This window comes from Tachyglossus aculeatus, chromosome 5 (genome assembly GCF_015852505.1).
Source record: "Tachyglossus aculeatus isolate mTacAcu1 chromosome 5, mTacAcu1.pri, whole genome shotgun sequence".
NCBI lineage: Eukaryota > Metazoa > Chordata > Mammalia > Monotremata > Tachyglossidae > Tachyglossus > Tachyglossus aculeatus.
In genome coordinates this window covers 19491236-19511118 of record NC_052070.1, presented here as the reverse complement: position 1 = coordinate 19511118, position 19883 = coordinate 19491236, and the positions used below count along the sequence as shown (strand labels likewise).

At 46.6% G+C, this 19883-nt stretch overlaps 1 protein-coding gene across 1 annotated transcript in view; it reads left to right on the top strand.

Annotated features, from left to right (window-relative positions):
• The first annotated feature begins 11516 nt into the window (after nucleotides 1–11516).
• APCDD1 (APC down-regulated 1) overlaps nucleotides 11517–19883 on the top strand; it is a 55431-nt gene continuing 47064 nt past the window's right edge. Inside the window, exon 1 of the mRNA XM_038747408.1 lies at nucleotides 11517–11704. Coding sequence (XP_038603336.1) covers nucleotides 11617–11704 — 88 coding nt within the window. The 5' untranslated portion in view covers nucleotides 11517–11616. The remainder of the gene's footprint in view (nucleotides 11705–19883) is intronic.

Sequence of the window (19883 nt, the reverse complement as noted above, 5' to 3'; positions counted from 1 at the left end):
TGGTCACGCAGCTGCCCCAGCAGTGTGGCCTTGTGGAGGGACCATGAGCCTGGGAGTCAGAGGACTTGGGTTCTAATCACGACTCTGCCAATTGCTTACCCCCATCGACCCCCAGCCCAAGTCATCCCCCTGGCCTGGAATGCCCTCCCTCCCCACATCCGCCAAGCTAGCTCTCTTCCTCCCTTCAAGGCCCTACTGAGAGCTCACCTCCTCCAGGAGACCTTCCCAGACTGAGCCCCCTCCTTCCTCTCCCACTCGTGCCCCTCTTCATTCCCTCCGTCTTACCTCCTTCCCTTCCCCACAGCACCTGTATATATGTATATATGTTTGTACATATTTATTACTCTATTTATTTATTTTACTTGTACGTATCTATTCTATTTATTTTATTTTGTTAATATGTTTGGTTTTGTTCTCTGTCTCCCCCTTCTAGACTGTGAGCCCACTGTTGGGTAGGGACTGGCTCTATATGTTGCCAACTTGTACTTCCCAAGCGCTTAGTACAGTGCTCTGCACACAGTAAGCACTCAATAAATGCAATTGATTGATTGATTGATTGATTGATTACTTTGTGACCTTAGGCAAGTCACCTCACTTCTCCATGTCTCACTTTCCTTGAATGTAAAATGGGGATTATATCCTACCCCCTCCTACTTAGACTGTGAGTTCCATTCAGGACAGGGACAGGGTCTTTCCTAACAAACTTGTATTTACCCCAGTGTTCCAATCCCAGCCCCTCCACTTGTCTGCTCCCTGACCTTGAATAAGGGTCTTGACTTCTTTGTGTCTCAGTCTCCTCATCTGTAAAATGGGGATTCAATACCTGTTCTCCCCTCTCCTTAGACTGTAGGGCCCATGTGGGACGGCAACAGTGTCTGACCTAGTTCAGTGCTAGGCACTTAGTAAGCATTTCACAAATATGATGATTATTCTTACTTAATGTCCAACGAGGTTGGATCTGCCCAAGCCGCTCGACCCCTTCGTGCAGGAGAAAAATTGCTCCTCCAAATTCAATCGTATTTATTGAGCACTTAGTGTGTGTAGAGCACTGTACTAAGCGCATGGAAAGCACAATTCAGCAATGAAGAGAGACAATCCCCGCCCACACCAGGCTTACAGTCTAGAAGAGGGGAGATGGACATGAAAACAAGTTAACAGGCATCGCATAAATAAACAGAATTATAGATATATACACATCAATACAAGTAAACAGTTAGTACAAATAGAGTTATAGATATCTAAATATATACACAAGTGCTGTGGGGCAGGGAGAGGGTGGTAGAGAAAAGGGAGCGAGTTCAGGGAAACATGGAGGGGAGCTGAGAAAAAGGGGGACTTAGTTTGGGAAGGCCTCTTGCAGAAGGTGAGCCTTCAGTAGGGCTTTGAAGGGTTGAAGCATAGTTGTTTGGCAGATTTGAGGGAGGGTTTTCTAGGCCAGAGGTAGGACATGGGCCAGATGTCAATGTCGGGACAGGCGAGAATGAGGCACAGTGAGAAGGTTAGCACCAGAGGAGCAGAGTGTGCGGGCTAGGATGTAGAAGGAGAGAAGAGAGTTGAGGTAAGAGGGGGCAAGGTGATGGAGAGCTTTGAAGCTAATAGTGAGGAGTTTTTGCTTGATACTGACGTTGATAGCCAACTACCGGAGATTTTGGAGGAGCGGGGTGACATGTCCAGAGCATTTCTGTAGAAAGATGATACTGGAAGCAGAGTGAAATATGGACTGAAGTGGGGAGAGACAGAGACATGGAAATCTGTTTCCATGAGCTCCTTCCCAGAGGGTTCAAAAGGCAGGAAGTTCCCTATAGGGCTGTGCTGATGGCTGGGAGTTGATGGTGAGAACTGTGACCCGAGTGTGGGAAAGGATAAGTGGGGAGAGATGAGAGAGGCTAGAGGGAAATTAAGAAATTGTAGAGCCACAGGCTCAGTACTCCCTCACCCCTTCAGAAGCCAGAATTAGCTTCTCGATTGCCACTACTGGTCTCCTATCAGAGGTTAACCGAGATGGATATTAACATTAAGACAGTGAAACAGACAACAAGAACAGAGCAGCGGGGTTAATCTGGGCAACCTTCTTGCAGGAGGCCAGGAAAGGGAGGCATATTTGCCTACTGCACTTTAGAGATACTCTGTAATGGAGAGCCCTTGTGGATTTGTTTTGCCTTAGCTTATTTTTTATGATATTTGTTAAGCACTTACTATGTGCCAGGAACTGTACTAAGCACTGGGGTAGTAATAATAATAATGGCATTTGTTAAACACTTAACCTAACCCAGTTGAACACAGTCATCCCAATTGGGGCTCACAGTCTTAATCCCCATTTTACAGTTGAGGTAGCAGAGACACCGAGAAGTTAAGTGACTTGCCTAAGGTCACACAGCAGAACAGTGACAGAGCTGGGATTAGAATCCAGGTCCTTCTGGCTCCCAAGGCTTTCCTGAGAAACACTGACATGTGCACAGGATGGCTCCTTAGAGTCAGCCCACCATGCGCGAATTGCTGCTTCCATGCCCCCAGTGCCAATGAAATGCATTTCCGCCATACCTTTGGCAGGTCTGCAGGGACGAAGCATACTTCAGGAAAGGATTTGCAGTTGTAATTTATGAGGCGAACCTGCAAAGTGCCAAACTAATTTTAGACAATAAGATAAATCTAATACGGTTTGACCTGATTAGATACGACTTGTGCTTCTGAAATCCCACCTCTAAACCCATCCTGGGTAGCTTAATTCATTCGATCGTATTTATTGAGCGCTTACTGTGTGCAGAGCATGTGCTAAGCACTTGGGAAGTACAAGTTGGCAACATATAGAGATGGTTAATGCCAGCAAATTCATCCGATTGGCAGACAGTGTTTGGGGGCTCTTCCATCCCCACTACTTCTTGTCCTGGGCATTACCAGGAGAAGCAGCATGGCTCAGTGGAAAGAGCATGGGCATTGGAGTCGGAGGTCATGGGTTCAAGTCGCGACCACCAATTGTCAGCTGTGTGACGTGGGCAAGTCACTTAACTTCTCTGTGCCTCAGTTACCTCATCTGTAAAATGGGGACTAAGACTGTGAGCCCCATGTGGGGCAACCCGATCACCTTGTATCCTTCCCAGCACTTAGAACAGTGCTTTGCACATAGTAAGCGCTTAACAAATGCCATTATTATTATTATTATTATTATTATTATTATTATTATTACCCAGAATTAAAGCAAATTGGCAGCAGAGTGAACGGAACATCACAGAACCCTTAGTCACTCCAGCGCCAACTGTCAATCAAGTGGATTCTTAGGCTAACCAACAAGCATGCATAGGCTTCAGAACCTAAACCCTGGTCTGCATGGGCTCAAGAACAACAGATTTCAGCTGAACCTGAATGAGGATAGCAAAATTAACTGTTTGCCAATAATAACTGTGGTATTTGTTAAGTGTTCACTATGTGCCAGGCACTGAACTAAGTGCTGGGGTGGATACAAGCAAATTGGGATGGACAGAGTTCCTGTCTCACATGGGGCTCACAGTGTCTATCCCCATTTTACCGATGAGGGAACTGAGACCCAGAGAAGTGAAGAGGCCTGAGGGGAAAGGAAGCTAAAAATGTTTGTGCCTTTAAGAAATTTGTGGAGGGAGGATTTTTTCATTTTAGAAACAAGAATTGATTTTGCACTGTGTGAGCTCAATCAGTGCCAGAGTAATGCAGCAGTGAAGTCTGGCAGGGCTACCTTGAAACACACTTCATACTTTTTACAAACTCAACCTCTGACGAAAACTGTTTGCATTCCAATGAGCTATCAAAATCATAAACCACTCCCATCACAAGTGCTGGCAAATGAAAGGTATTTCAAAATGATGCCGCCTCTCTGTCTTACATATTGACAGTCTGGAAAAAATCACCACTTTGCCCTCTGGCCGAAAAAATAAAAACATCGTGGCACCTCCACCGAATAGAGAATGGACAATAACTTTGTCATTGTATCTATTGGGTAGGGACTGTCTCTATATGTTGCCATTTTGTACTTCCCAAGCACTTAGTACAGTGCTGTGCACACAGTAAACGCTCAATAAATATGATTGATTGATTGATTGATTGATTTGAACACTGTTGAAATCAGAGCTAAAACCAGGTCATACTTTTCCTTCTCTTGGGTTTGATTTAAACCCCTTGATCATAGAATGAGACTGGATGAACTTGGAAGATAAAATGATACCTCATCTCTTTCCTCGGCCACCATCCTGCTGTTTCACTGAAGGGCAGATTACCAGAGCTCAAAGCAGCGTGGCTCAGTGAAAACAGCACGGGCTTTGGAGTCAGAAGTCATGGGTTCAAATCTTGGCTCTGCCAGTTGTCAGGTGTGTGACTTTGGGTAAGTCACAACTTCTCTGTGCCTCAGTTACCTCATCTGTAAAAATGGGGATTAAGACAACCCGATCACCTTGTAATCTCCCCAGCGCTTAGAACAGTACTTTGCACATAGTAAGCGCTAAATAAATGCCATCATTATTATTATTATGGGGTCAATCACACCCATACTTTACCCCGCAAAATTATGTGGCCCATTCAAACCTCACCAATGGAATCTGCTGGCCTCACCAACAGCAAGCTGGCCTGACTCTTGAGCAAGGATCAGGCCCACGGAGAGATCTAGAAAATTTAAGCAGAACCCACAGGGGAACGAATAATACTCACACCCAATAGGTTTCAGGAGATTAGCATCACCCTGTGGAACCAGGGGCAGCCTTTCACCTGAAAAGCCTTCAAATATCTTTGGGATTAAAAGCAGAAGGCAAAGGTTGGGAGTTTTTTTGTTTGTTTATTTGCTTGTTCGTCTTTCTTGGTATTTGTTAAGCACTTACTATGTGCCAGGAACTGTAGTAAGTGCTGGGGTAGAGACAAGTTAATCAGGTTGGACACATTCCATGTCCCACATGGGACTCACAGTCTTAATCCCCATTTAACAGATGAGGTAACTGAAGCACAGAGAAGTGAAGTGATTTGTCCAAGGTCACACAGCAGACAAGTAGTTTAGCCAGGGTTAGAACCCAGATCCTTCTGATTCCGAGACCCATGTTCTATCCACTAGGGCATGCTTCTTCTCTTGTTGTTATACCCAGTTAGAGATAGGGAATTGATCAGGAAAATCACAATCATGTTAGTATTAGACTTCAAAAAAAATCCCTTTGGGGATCATTATCATCACACACTCCTACTTCTCCCCACCTCCACCACACACACACACACACACACACACACACTCTCCCACACACTCTCCCACACACTCCCAAACGCCCCCAGAAATGCTTGGATGGGGCTGTAAAAGAAAACATAAATATGTGAAAAAAATGTTTTTCTACTCAGTTAAAACATTTCCTGGTCTTTTTTTCCCTAGGCCCAGCTCTCAATCCTGGAGCCTAGTTAGTCCTGGCAGCCTAGAGAGATTAAGGAATTGACTCACTCTATTGCTCAAAGGGGCAGACAATGCTGTCGGGAAGCCTGCTCTTGAAAAAGAAGTGGAAACGCTGGTTTTATTTATTTGTGCAGTGGGCCCGGCCCAGGGAAGTAGGAGGGTGTGGCCTGTGGCCTCCTCTCATTCTAGGGCTGCTCTCTCCCCCAGGGGTTGGGGTTGGGGGTCACAGTCTCTTCCTGCGGATAATTCTCTTGCAGAGAGAGGATGAGATCCGGGACCCTAGCTGAAGCCGTATGGAAAAGGGATAGTCCAACCAAAAATTAATAATTACCGTATCTGTTATGGACTGACTAGGGACTAAGCCTTGGGGTAGGTACAAAATCATCAGATCAGACTTAGTCCCTGTCCCACATAGTCTAAGTAGGAGGGAGAACAGATACTAAATCCCCATTATTCAGATAAAGAAATCCAGGCACAGAGAAATTAACTAATTTGCCTGAGGTAACCCAGCAGGCAAGAGGCAGAGCCAGAATTAACGCTCGAGTCTCTGGACTCCAGTCCAAGGCTCTTTCCAGGAGGCTATACTATTTCCAGTTGGCCTGGCTGGGAAAGTCCAAAGCCCAAGCCATCCAGCTCAGGTTCTAATAAAATTTCATTGTCAGAAAAGGGGATGGAAGAGAAAGAGAGGGCTCAGACGGCAGCCGCCAGCACGATATTCTCCACACTTCGGCCTCTGCAGGTTGGGGCCTGTGACACGGGCTCCCGGGCCAACAGGCAGTCGAAGCGCTGACTTGTGGGAGATGGTGCTCGCAAAGACAAGCGTTTAAAAAGTCAAAGGACTTCCCGGCCTGTAACTCCACAACTTTTATTTTTAACTAGGACACACACACACCCCTACACCCACACACCCATGCACACACGCAAATAATAACTAAAGACAAGCCCATGGGGAAGCTTGATTTGGGACTGTTTACTTGTTGGATCCCGTGGCTGGAATGTTTTGGCCTTCTGGGAACTGAAACTCAGATGCTGGGACCCTTTTGGGTGGTCAAGGGGGGTTGAGGTGGGAGCTGTTTTAAGGTGAGATGCAAAGTGTCCTTAGGGTAAAAGCAAAGCCCTGAGCTTGATTTTCTTTGTGGATGGAGAGGAGGGTGAGTGCCAGGGGAGTTAACTTAGCACCCTAGTTTTGGACTAGGGCAGGCAAGTCAACTCAATCACTCAGCCCGTTGTTGGGTAGAAATTGTCTCTATCTGTTGCTGAATTGTACTCTCCAAGTGCTTAGTAAGTGCTCTGCACACACTAAATGCCAAAAAAAATTATTGAATGAATGAAGGAATGAATGAACTCAGTGGTACTTATCGAAGCTTACTATGGACGGTGCACATACTAAGCATTTTTGTATGGCAATCTTCCATGTCAAGGGCCTCAATCTCTTATTATAGTTTATACTTTGGAATTTTCATCTGGTTGCCTCGCTGATTAGACTGCAAATTTCTTGAGGACAAGGGACCCTGTTGGTTACTTCTATTTTATGTTCCCCAGCACCTAAGCATAGTGCTTTATACCCCACATATACTCAGTACAGTTCTCTGAATATGGTAGGCATTCAATAAATAAATGATGATGGTAATTGTTGAGGAAGGGGAGAAGAGAGGAAGGGAAGAAGAGAGATAGTTTTGAATTTGTGTTTACTGAATTGAATTTACTGCTGGGAAGACTAATGGAACTGAATCAGTTAATAATACTATGTGCAGAGCACTGTACTAAGTGCTCAAGAGAGTTCAATATAATTAGTATCAATTAATGGTCTTTCTTAAGCACTTACTATGTATCAAGCACCATACTAAGGGTTAGGACAGATGTAAGATAATCACATCGGACACAGTCTCTGTCCCTCATCAGGCTCACAGTCTAAGTAGGAGGAAGAGCAGGTGTTGAATACCCATTTTACAGATGAGGAAACTGAGGCATAGGGAAGTATGGTGATGTGGCCAAAGTCCCACAGTAGGTAGGTGACAGAGTTGGGATTAAAACTCAGTTCCTCTGACTCCCAGAACTATGCTCTTTTTACTAGGCCACACTGTTTTCATATTGAGCGCTTACTGTGTGCAGAGCCCTATTTTAAGTGCTTGGGAGGGCACTATACAATAAAGCAGGTAGAGCTTGTTGTGCGCAGGCAATGTGCCTGTTTATTGTTATATTGTACTCTTCCTAGCACTTAATACAGTGCTTTGCACATGGTAAGCACTCAATAAATTCGATTGAATGAATTGAATGAATGAATCCCTGCCATCTAGAAACTTACAGTCTAACGGGGGAGACAGGCTCGAAAATAAATTACAGAAGGGGGAAAGTAATAGAGTACAGAGAGAGTTACATAAGTGCTTCCTTTAAGTGTACTTAGGGGAATGGCATGCAGGGTGGAGAAGGTAGGGGGTGAGAACCCACGAGCTTAGGTGGTACAGATGTGCTGAAGTGGCAGGTGGGAGGCATACAGGTTGTGGAGATGAGAGATTAATCAGGGAAGGTCTCCTGGGGGAGATTTCAGATCGCAATAAAGTGTGATTCCAGTAAAGTGGGGCTGTGGAGATTTGGGCAAGAGGAGGTTTAGATCAGCATGACCTCATGGAAAGAGCATGGGCTTGGGAGTAAGAGGATTTAGTTTCTAATCCTGATTCTGCTACTCACTTGTTATTCATTCAATCTTATTTATTAAGCACTTACTGTGCGCAGAGCACTGTACTAAGTGCTTGGGAAGTACAAGTTGGCAACATATAGAGACGGTCCCTACTCAACAGCGGGTGTGACTTTGGGTAAGTTACCTAACTTCTCTGTGCCTCGGTTTCCTTTATGTTAGGGATTCAATACCTGTTCTCCCTCCTACTAAGTCTCTGAGCCTCTGAGTCTCTGATACGGACTGTGTCTGACTAATTAACATGTATCCAACCCAGAGCTTAGAACCGTGTCCCATTCATAGAAGCAGCATGGCTCAGTGGGAAAAGCACGGGCTTGGGAGTCAGAGGTCACGGTTTCAAATCTCAGCTCCGCCAATTGTCAGCTGTGCGACTTTGGGCAAGTCACTTAACTTCTCTGAGCCTCAGTGCCCTCATCTGTAAAATGGGGATTAAGACTGTGAGCCCCACGTGGGACAACCTGATCACCTTGCATCCTCCCTAGCGTTTAGAACAGTGCTTTGCACATAGTAAGTGTTTAACAAATGCCATCATCATCATCAAAGTGTTTAACAAATGCCACGATTATTATCATTATTCTTATGGAGGTAGAACTGCTCTTTAACTGCCTCCTCTTCCTGCTCAGGATCAACAGAACTGTGATTTGTCCCTGCTCTGGAGCCCTCTGGCCTGGGAATTTCAAAAACGACACTCTGACCACGACCTTCCCATTCATGTGTGAGGAAGAGGCTGGAAAGATGAAGATGTACAGACAACCAGTCTACACTGGGAACCGTAATGACTGCCACCTGCTTCACTGGTGAATCTGCCTAGTGCCTTCCCCCTACTTCCGATTGCACTCAATCTGGCAGAGAAAGCTGGTCTTCATTGTTGAAAGTAATGGTTGTCCAAAAATCTGGACCCCATATGCTGGTGACATCACCCTTACCCTGCCTGAAGCAGCAAGCTTAGATGATCAATCAATCAGTGGTATTTACTGAGTGCTTGCTGAGCACAGAGCACTGCACTAAGCACTTTGGAGAGCAAAATAGAATAAGTAGATATGATCTCTGCCCTTGAGGAGTGATAACAACTGTGCTTTTGTTAGGTTCTTACTATGTTCCAGGCACTGTAGTAAGTAAATTGGGTTGGGCACAGTTCCTCTCCCCCATGGGCCTCACAGCAAACCCAATTTTACAGATGAGGTAACTGAGGCCCAGAGACACGAAGTGACTTGCACACAGCAGACAAGTGGCGGAGCTGGGATTAGAACCCATGACCTTCTGACGCCCAGGCTAGTGCTCTATTCACTTTGCCATGCTGCTTCTCTAGCAGCCACCACTTTGCAGACGTCCACCCGATTCCCCCAGAACATAAGGTGGACTTTGGGGTCTCCTGACCCTGCAAATTTCTCCAGGGTCTTCCCATGCCCCTTCCAGGCCAGGGTGAACATGGAGGCCCGAGCCAAGCCTGGGAACTAGTCAGCAGGAGCTGCAGGGGAGTGAAGCTAAGAGCTCACCACTCAGAGGAGGGACATGAAAGCAGTGGGCAACGATTCTCATCAGTTCGGGGACAGGACTGTCCCTTGTACAACTGACCCAGTGGCCATCTCAATTCGGGGGTTGTTTAGAGCCCTGGAATGTCAGATTGCGGTGGGTCAAAGAGGGGTAAGGGAAGAGGAGCTGAGGCTGGGGTGGATGGAGTCTTTGGGTGGGGGGCAAGGGCCCCGTGGCCGGGGCTATTGCTGCTCCTCCTCTTCTTCTCTTCTCTCTCTTCCTCTCTCTGTCTCTGTCTGTCTCTCTGTGTGTGTGTGTCTCTCTCTCTGTGGGCAATCCCCTACCTCCTCCCGGCAATGGGAGCAGAGAGCAGGGCTGCAGTTGGAGGCCAGTCTGAGGAGAGCAGGAGTGAGCTGCTCGGGTGTGACCACTGCGTACATCTCCTCCAGGCTCTCCGGATCTGGCAGCCCGGGACAGGGGTAGGGGTAGGGGCAGGGATGGGACAGGGACAGCAGGGACAGGGATAGGGACAGAGAAAAGGACAGGAACAGGGGCAGGGGCAGAGACAGGAACAAGGACAGGGATGGGGCAGGGCAGGGACAGGGATGGGGCAGGGGCAGGGGCAGGGACAGGGATAGGGACAGAGACAAAGACAGGAACAGGGGCAGGGGCAGAGATAGGGATGGGGCAGGGGCAGGAACAGGGCAGGGGCAGAGTCAGGAACAAAGACAGGGATGGGGCAGGGACAGGGATAGGGACAGAGACAAGGACAGGAACAGGAGCAGGGGCAGAGACAGGAACAAGGACAGGGATGGGGTAGGGGCAGGGGCAGAGACAACTACAGGAACAGAGGCAGGGACCGGGACAGAGAAAAGGACAGGAGCAGGGACAGGAACAAGGGCAGGGGCAGAGTAAAGGACAGGGAAGGGGCAAGGACAGAAACAAAGGCAGGGACAGGGACAAGGACAGGAACAGGGGCAGAGACAGGAACAGGGGGTAGAGATAAGGACGGGGCAGGGGTAGATACAGGAACAGGGGCTAGGGGCAGGGGCAGAGACAAGGATGGGTCAAGGGCAGGGGCAGGAACAGGGACAGGGGCAGAGACCAGGGCAGGGGCAGGAACAGGGGCAGGGACAGGAACAGGGATGGGACAGGGACAGGGGCAGGGACAGGAACAGGGGCAGGGACAGGAACAGGGGCAGAGACAAGGACAGGGACGGGGGCAGGGACTGGGGCAGGGACATGGACAGAGGCAGGGACAGGAACAGGGACGGGGCAGAGAAAGGAACAGGGAAGGGGCAGGACAGAGACAGGGACAGGGATAGGGACAGGAACAAGGACGGGGCAAGGGCAGAGACAAGGACAGGGACAAGGAACGTCCCTCACAGGGCCACGCGGCCCCCAGCAGCAGACGGCCCCGAGGGTCACAATCCCCAGGACACATTCCTAGGTGCACAGACACACAGACACACACAGACACACACACACACACCCGCCCCGCCCCCGCTGCGGCGGGCGGTCCCTGTTTAGGGCCGGAGTGGGCGCGGCGGGCAGCTGGAGCCGGACCCGCAGCGGGAGGAGGAGGAGGAGGAGGAGGAGGAGGAGGAGGAGCAGGAGGAGCAGGAGGGAGAGAAGGAGAGGAGCAGGAGGAAGAGGAGGAGGACAGAGTGGGCGGCGGGGAGGGAGGGTCCACTAAGGCCCGTCCGTGGCTTGCTCTCTCTGTCTGTCTCTGCCTGTCTCTGCCTGTCTCCCGTCTCTGCCTGTCTCTGCCCGGGCTCGGTGGGCCGCCCTTGGTCCCCGCGGGCGGGAGCATCTGGTCCCGGGGGACCTCCCGCCCGGAGGAGACCCCCCTCCCCCTCTCTATCCCGCCCCCACCCCCACCCTCCGCCCAGGAGGCGGGGACCTGCTCTGCCAGGGTGGGGGCGGGGGGGGGGGGCGAAGGGGAAGCCCACCCTTTGGAAGAGAAGAAGAGGAGGAGGAGGAGGAGGCTATTAGCGCCCAGAGGGAAGAGCGAGCAGGGAGAGAGACGGCGCCCCGAGCATCCGAAGCCCAACTGGAAATGTCCTTTCCTGCCCGCAGGCTGGGGAGATGCCAGGCCCCGGCCCTGGCCCTCCTCCGGCTCCGGCTCCTGCTCCTGCTCCTGCACGGTGAGTGACTCCCCGCATCCCAACGGACATGGAACAACCTCAGCCAGAAGCCCATCGTTTCATTAGGACTAGTAGTAGCAGCGTGGCTCAGTGGAAAGAGCCCAGGGCTTTGGAGTCGGAGGTCACGGGTTCAAATCCTGGCTCTGCCACTTGGCAGCAGTGTGACGCTGGGCAAGTCACTTCACTTCCCTGGGCCTCAGTTCCCTCATCTGTAAAAAAGGGATAAGACTGCGAGCCCCCCGTGGGACAACCTGATCACCTTGTAAACTCCCCAGCGCTTAGAACAATGCACAAAGTAAGCGCTTAATAAATTCCATTATTATTAGTAGTAGTCGTAGTATTAGCGTGGCTCAGTGGAAAGACCAGGGGCTTTGGAGTCAGAGGTCATGGTTCAAATCCCGGCTCCGCCAACTGTCAGCTGTGTGACTTTGGGCAAGTCACTTAACTTCTCTGGACCTCAGTTACCTCAACTGTAAAACGGGGATTAAAACTGGGAGCCCCCCGTGGGACAACCTGATCACCTTGTAACCTCCCCAGCGCTTAGAACAGTGCTCTGCACATAGTAAGCGCTTAACAAATACCAACATTAGTAGTAGTAGTAGTAGTAGTAGTAGTAGTAGTAGTAGTATGTCCCCCTGGGAAAGTCTGGGTTCCCTCAGGGTGGCGAAGGGGAACCTGTTTCCTGTCCCTCTCCAGCGGGCTGAAATATCCCTCTTTTCCCCCGTCCCTGAATAATCCAGAGGCTTTCTGTTTGCTGGAGTTTTCCATCCTGTGAGAGGGGAAGGGTGATTTTCTTCCCGACTGTCTCTGGAATCGGTGGGTCTTAAGTTCCAGGAAAAGTTTTTTCAGCCTTTCTGCCGGATTTTCAAACTCCACGCCGAGATGCTGAAATTAAATTACACGCCTTGTGGTCATACATATTTTTTTTTAAAGCACCGAAGGCTATAGGGTGACTCTTGATGTGGGTAAAGCTTTTATGGGGTTATGAAGTACAGCTTCGATCATTTGCGGGAAAAAAAAGTTCCACGTGTGTCCATGGCTGCCTTTCTTGGAAATGCAATTATTGTGTGCATTGTTTTCCTAGCTCAGAATAACAACATCAACTCCTATTGCACACTGGCTCTCTCCTGAAGTTTGTCGTCCTTTCAGGATCCCCGATTCAAAATCGGTGTCCCCGGCTCTTGGGAGACAGTTTGAATTAACAGCAACTAGTCCACCAAAGGCAGAGTCATTTCAGGCACCCCCAGGCATACCACAGTGTTTATGTTAAGTTTTTGCTCACTCTTTTTCTTCTGGGTTCACTGTACAAGCCCTTGTGCACCCTAACCCCTCACCCCTACAAAACGTACCCGATGGTTGTCATACTGGGGATTTGTTGTAACAGACATAAAAGTAGTCATAGTAGTAGTAGTAATAGTAAATAATTACTACTAAATAATATTAATATTACTACTAAATAATAGTAGTACTAGGAGTTGTGGCTGTAGTAGTAGAAGCAGCAGTTGTAGTTGTAATAGTAGTAGTAGTAGTAGTAGTAATAGCATTTATTGAGAGATCGCTTGGTGTGTGGTGCGCTGAGTCTGGTGTTTAGGAAGATTCCATTGAGGAAAATTGGGCAGGTGAGAGAGAACCTAAATGACAATAATTTATTATTGATTATCTATTTATTGATTTATTTTACTTGTACATATTTATTCTATTTATTTTATTCTGTTAATACGTTTTGTTTTGTTCTCTGTCTCCCCCTTCTAGACTGTGAGCCCACTGTTGGGTAGAGACCGTCTCTATATGTTGCCAACTTGTACTTCCCAAGCGCTTAGTACAGTGCTCTGCACACAGTAAGTGCTCAATAAATACGATTGAATGAATGAATGAACAATGGTATTTGCTAAGTGCTTACTATGTGCCAGGCACTGTACTGAGCGCTGGGGTGGATACAAGCAAATCAGATTGGATACAGTCCCTGTCCCATGTGGGGCTCACAGTCTCGATCCCCATTTTATTGATGGGGTAACTGAGGCCCAGAGAAGGGAAGTGACTTGCCCAAGGTCACACAGCAGACAAGTGGTGGACTAGGATTAGGACCTATGACCTTCTGACTCCCAAATCCGTGCTCTTTTCACTACTCCATGCTGCTTCCTGATTGCGGCTCCATAGGATTACTTAGCGGGACTGTCAGGCAGAGGGGTCTGTCGGCCTTTTAACCTCCTCAGCGAACTTTACACCAATTCTCTAAATCTCTGGGTGAAGCATCCGGTCTAACCATTGGTCAAGGTGCCTCGGAGTTCAGGCCAAAATAAATTTCTGAAGACCACTGGTGATCACCGGATCCCAGAACCTGCTCGACATCCTGACCAGAAAACTTTCCTGGGTCTCAGGGCAGAAGCCCAGAAACTGGAGCAATTTCAAACCTAAAAATTAAGTTGAGATCTAGGGATCAGCAAAAAAGCTATTTTCTCATTAGGTGTGTGTTTTCTCTGCAGTTCTAGTATTAGTCCTTTCTCAGGTAGCTCAGCTGCCAACGCCACAGACGGTGTACGCGTGTCTGGTTGAGCCGGTTGCCAAGGTGTACTTTTAACCCCTGTGATCTGGGAGTTTGAGAGTCAGAATGGAAGGTTTGCAGTTAGAGGGCAAGAGAGAAAGAGGCATAATTACAGGGTTGGACTCTCTGGCCCATCTGCTTGGAATTACAGAGCAGTTTTAATCTTTGGCTGAAAAATGAAACAAATCAAAGCCAACGAACAGATCAAAACAGCAGCTGCCATCGAGAAAAAAAAAAGATGAAACAGAGGAAATTGTCCTTTTCTATTTTGTAAAGAAAAAAAAGGGTGATCCTCTGGCTTTGAAATAGAGAATAACTTGAACAGTTAGCTGAAGTGGAGATTTCTATCTCCTGAAATATTATTGCCTTAAAATATGGAGTCCCTTAAGTTGCAGACTGGTGCACTTTTAGCTGTCGCATCAAATATAGCTCAACGTTTCTTAAACAGGTAGGCATGATTCTACTAGGGTTTCTTGAAGAATCTCAGCCAGTGATTAGTTAGGCAATTGCAGCAAAAGACCAAATGTTTTGTATGGCATCCGAGCCTAGAATCTCTCAGCATAGGGGTTCAGGACTAGAAGATGCTGAGGGAGTGTTGTGGGGTGAAGGGGGTGGAGGACAAAGATGAATGAGAGAAATTCAGAACAGAAGAATAATTCAAGTGTAATGGAACTGGTGAGACAAGAGGGGAAAAAGCATGAGAAGATGCAGGAAATAATGACTGTGCAGGCCAAGTGAGAGGACAATTTAGGGATCAGACTGAATGGGGAATGTACAGTTTTGTCAGAGGCTAAAAGGGATCCATAAACGCAAGATCCTACTTTTCTTTCTACTGTTGCCTGAAGGATGGAGCTTGGGACGTGAATAATCAAGTGCAGGAACAAAGTCAGTGTTATCATTTTGAGGGTCTTCAGAGTTAGATTTGGCCCAATCACTGAGCTCAATTCTCTCCCGTGATCAAATAACTCCCTGAAAGAAAGTTAGACACCTAGGGAAAGGTTAAGGAGGTGGGTTAAGTCTCTCAAGCTACTAATGACCCATTTAGAGCAGACATCCGAGAGAATAAGTCCTATTGTCTGGTTTCTTCAACTGAAGACCAAAACCCCAACTTTCAGGGCTAACAATTGTGCAAGTCGTTTTTTACTTTTGTTACATTTACATTCCGACAACAATTGTGTTTGTTAGCCAGAGTAAAACCTGTTGAATGTCAAAGGAAGATTGCAGCTGGAAGTTGTCCATTATCACAGTCTTCTTTGCTTACATGAAAAACCACAAAAGTTTCAGATGTCAAATCCTAAAATCATTCAGCTCCAGAAACACTGATTAGCATGAGCTATTCCTGCATAACTGGTGTGTGAATCTACAGCAAAGTGGTTAATGTCTTTGGCTAATGGAAACCTCTTTTTCAGGGTGACTGATGTTGTGACACAGCCCTATCTTTGAATGCCGTGGGTGCATGTTAAATGAACTAGAATGGATTGATCTGGGGAGGAGAGTAAAATGACATAAACTCTGGCATAATCAAGTTCCTCATGAGCGGCTAGTTTCATTGACACCTTTGCTGTCAAAAGTTCTAGACTGCTTGAACTAGAAATGCCGACTTGAATAAGAAAAAAAAGTGCCTCACTAAAATAGAGTGGATTGATGTGTTGTCATTTTGCTGGAGAAACTTATAGAAACCAAGACAGTATTGTCTTTCCTGTGTCGTTTTTTTTCCTTGCTTTAGTCCTGAAACAGAAATTGATATCTTGAAAAGATATCAATGAGGATTATGTATATAGCAAAAGGTCCTAAATGGAAAGATGAGTATCCACTTGATAAAATCAATTAACGTTTTTCAAATGGTATTTGTTAATAGCTTCCTATGTGCCAGGAACTGTACTAAGCGTCGGCGCTGAGACCAGCTAATCAGGTTGGACACAGCCCATGTCCTTCATGGGGCCCACAGTCTTAATCCCTATTTTACAAGTGAGGGAACTGAGACTCAGAGAAGTAGAGTGACTTGCCCAAGGTCACCCAGTAGACAAGTGGCTGAGCTGGGATTAGAACCCAGGTCCTTCTGACTCCCAGCCCCATGCTCGATCCAATCAGGTCATGCTGCTTCTCCATTTGTTTTAAGCATGCGGAACTGGAGGAAAAATAGCTGAGTTCTCCAGTGGTTTCATGTGGAATATTTTCACCCCCAAATGGATGAAGAGCGAAAAATGGGTGGTAGATCCATTTGTGTAATGGTATGTTATTTTGACCGATGGCAATTTAAGAAAATTCATTCAAGTAATGTACACAAAGCTTCTTTGAAAGAATTCAAGGTAAGAAAGTTACATTCGATCAGTTATTTATTAAATGTCTTCTGAACTCTGCTAGATATTGAGGATGTTCCAATTAAACTCTGAAAGCTATTAAAATCATGTGCCAATAATTGTAAACTAATATTGATAGAGAAAACCTAGGCTGTAATGGATTTAGCTATTGTTGGGTCTACGCAGCCAAAGAAAAGTGGTAATTTGAGGGGATTATTTAGATCACACACATAAAAAAAAAACACCCTGCTTTGGCCGGAAGGGGAGTGGGTTTCATCAGGACTGGCTGCCCACATTAATTAAATTCATTGGATAATTGCCTGTCTCTACACAAATCTGCTTGGGTAGCTAGCCAACCAACCAGCCAGGGGTTGTGAAAAACATTGTAATATTTGCCAGCAATAGTAAATCAAAGATCTTCCCAAAGGATCCAGCTTCTAGAAAACATGAGGAGGCGGGTGGGGGGAGGGAGGGAGGAGGGGGCAAGAAAGCATCTTGTGCTCGGCTAACATAAAAGGAGCATGTGATCCGTTTGAAGTCTTAACTTCATTAGACTGCCTCATTAAAAGATAAAATGAGGGATTTCAGCAACGAAATTGTAAGGAATTATAGGTAGAACTTCCTTTTAAGTCTTATTTTCCTGAAACAAAAATAAAACAAGCTACTAGTAACTACAGAGGATAGTTAGTTGTAGGACAGTGTTGTGTACTAAGGTACCTCACTTTTGCTCTTCAATTAAAAGCTGTTCTAGAGGTTATCTAGCAATTTACACATCAAAGGGTAATCTCTGGGGCGCAGCTGTTTAATTGGACTCTGCCAATGCCTAAAGTAAGAACTCCTTATCTATAAATGTGTATTCAATTTTATCAGCTACATTTTATCTGCCTGAAAGTTCAACAGTTTCAGACAAGCTCTAACTTGAGAATAGAAGCAGTCAGGCAAGGGTAGAATTGAACGGCCACCATAGTCTGAACACTGAGATTTTCATTCATTCATTCAATCGTATTTATTAAGCGCTCACTGTGTGCAGAGCACCGTACTAAGCGTTTGGGAAGTACAAGTCGGCAACATATAGAAACGGTCTCTACCCAACAACGGGCTTACAGTCTAGAAGGGGGAGACAGACAACAAAATAAAACATGTAGGCTGGTAAAAAGTAGTCTCTCAGATTGTGTATGCATGGGGAGAATGCAGTGGAGATTTGCGGGGTGAGGAATATCAAGATAATTCAGGCCCAAACAGCTGTTATTGAAGAAACAGTTCAGGGAGTCTGAATTATGCAGATTGGCCAACAACACACATTAGTTTCCCTAGGCTTTGCTCTTGCTCCACATCATCTACCTGAGGAAACCCAGACATAGAAAGCCAAAACAATGTCATATTTATTGAGCGCTTACTGTGGGCAGAGCACTGTACTAAGTGCTTCAGATTAAGCCAAAGTCAACAGGATTGTAGTAATAACAGTAACAGTCATATTTGTCAAGCACTTATTATATCCAAGCACTAACTGCTGGATATAGATACTCAGATCATGCAAGGATCTCACAACCTAAGTAGGAGGGAGAACAAGTATTGAATCCCCATTTTGTAGGTGAGGGAACTGAAGCACAGAGGAGCTAAGTGACCTGCCCGAGATCACACAGCAGGCACGTGGCAGAGACTGGATTAGAATCCAGATCATCTGGCTCCCAAGCCCAGGTTTTTTGTTTTTTTTATTAAGCCATTCTGCTTCCCTGCTTCTACTTGATTTATTTCCTTGTGGTGTCATTGATGGGGGAGATATCATAGCACAGTTGCCTGGTGAGGTCCTGGTATCAAATCTGATTCATTCAACTGTATTTATTGAGTGCTTACTGTGTGCAGAGCACTGTACTAAGCACTTGGAAAGTACAACTCATACTGTACAACATTCACTCTGATGTATATCATGTGGAATTTTCAGTACGAAGCTCCATTTCAGTCACAGTTCCACATTGGGCAAGCCTTGCTCTCCTCCCCCAGAAAATGCTCTCAGCAGGTGGGCTAGGGACATGCCACAGACTGTGAGGTGGTATCCTCCACCCCAGCGAAACCTGATTAGCAGAGAGTGCGGCAGGCCACTTCACCCCTCTCACAATCCATGTCTCCAATCCTGCTGCGCCAGGATCCAGGTAGCCTGAAGTTTAATCAGCCATATTTATTGAGCGTTTACTGTGTGCAAAGCATTCAACTAAGTGCTTGGGAGAGTACAACAGACACATTCCCTGCCCACAATGAGCTTACAATCTAGAAGGACTTTGTGAAAATGGGAGCACAGGGTCCCTAGCTTCCCCAAATATCAGTAGTCAATCATGAATAATAATCATAATCATAATTGTATTAGTTAAGCACTTACTATGTGCCCACTGTACTAAGTGTTGGGGTAGATACGAGCAAATCAGGTTGGACGCAGTACCTGTTCATGAGGGGCTCACAGTCTCAATCCCGATTTTACCAGACAAGGTAACTGAGGCCCAGAGAAGTGAAGTGACTTGCCCAAGGTCACCAAGCAGAGAAGCGGCAGGGCCGGGATTAGAACCCATGACCTTCTGACTCTCAAACCTATGCTCTATCTGCTACACTATGCTGACCAATCAGGTAGCAGGAATCCCTTCTGGCCTCTGCCCAAGCTGACTCTGTCAGTGTAAAGGCAAACCCCCTACCGCACCCATCCCCATTATTTCTTTCTTCTTATTTTAAACTAAAAGCAAGTTTGGGAAACCTAAGGCTTGTGAGCAAGTTGCAGATATTCTTGGGTGGGGGCTGGTTGGGAAGCCCATCTGCGAAGCAGACACAGACTCAATATGAAAACTGTGTTGCTTTTGCAGCATTTGCCTGTATTTGCAAAGTCAACAGTGGGCAGTGCAGAAGGATTTGCTTCTTCACAGAGTGCTAAAAATATCAAATTTGTTACCACAAAAATGTGTAGGTCGAAAGTAAAGACAGGTTCAAGCAGTTTGAATAAATTTATGGACAAGAGCTTCATAATGGGTTACTAGAGGGAAATTCCAGGATGATGGATTATCCATCCTTCAACATGAGGTTGTATCTCAAATCCATCACATGTTTCTCCAAGTATCCTTTTGCCATGGTTGGAGAAAAAATACTTGGCTGGATTTTATCACTGGTCTGACCCAGTTATAGCACATCTTATATTTTGGGTTGGGGTTTTTTTTTGTTATTGTTCTGTACTTTGTGTAGTATACGCAGATCAGATTCCCTGGTGAAACCTGGATGTTGTAGAATATCCATTCAGATTATTCAGACCCTAAAGTGGTGTTTGGGCCTATCTTCTCAATCTGCACACTAGTCTCCTGAG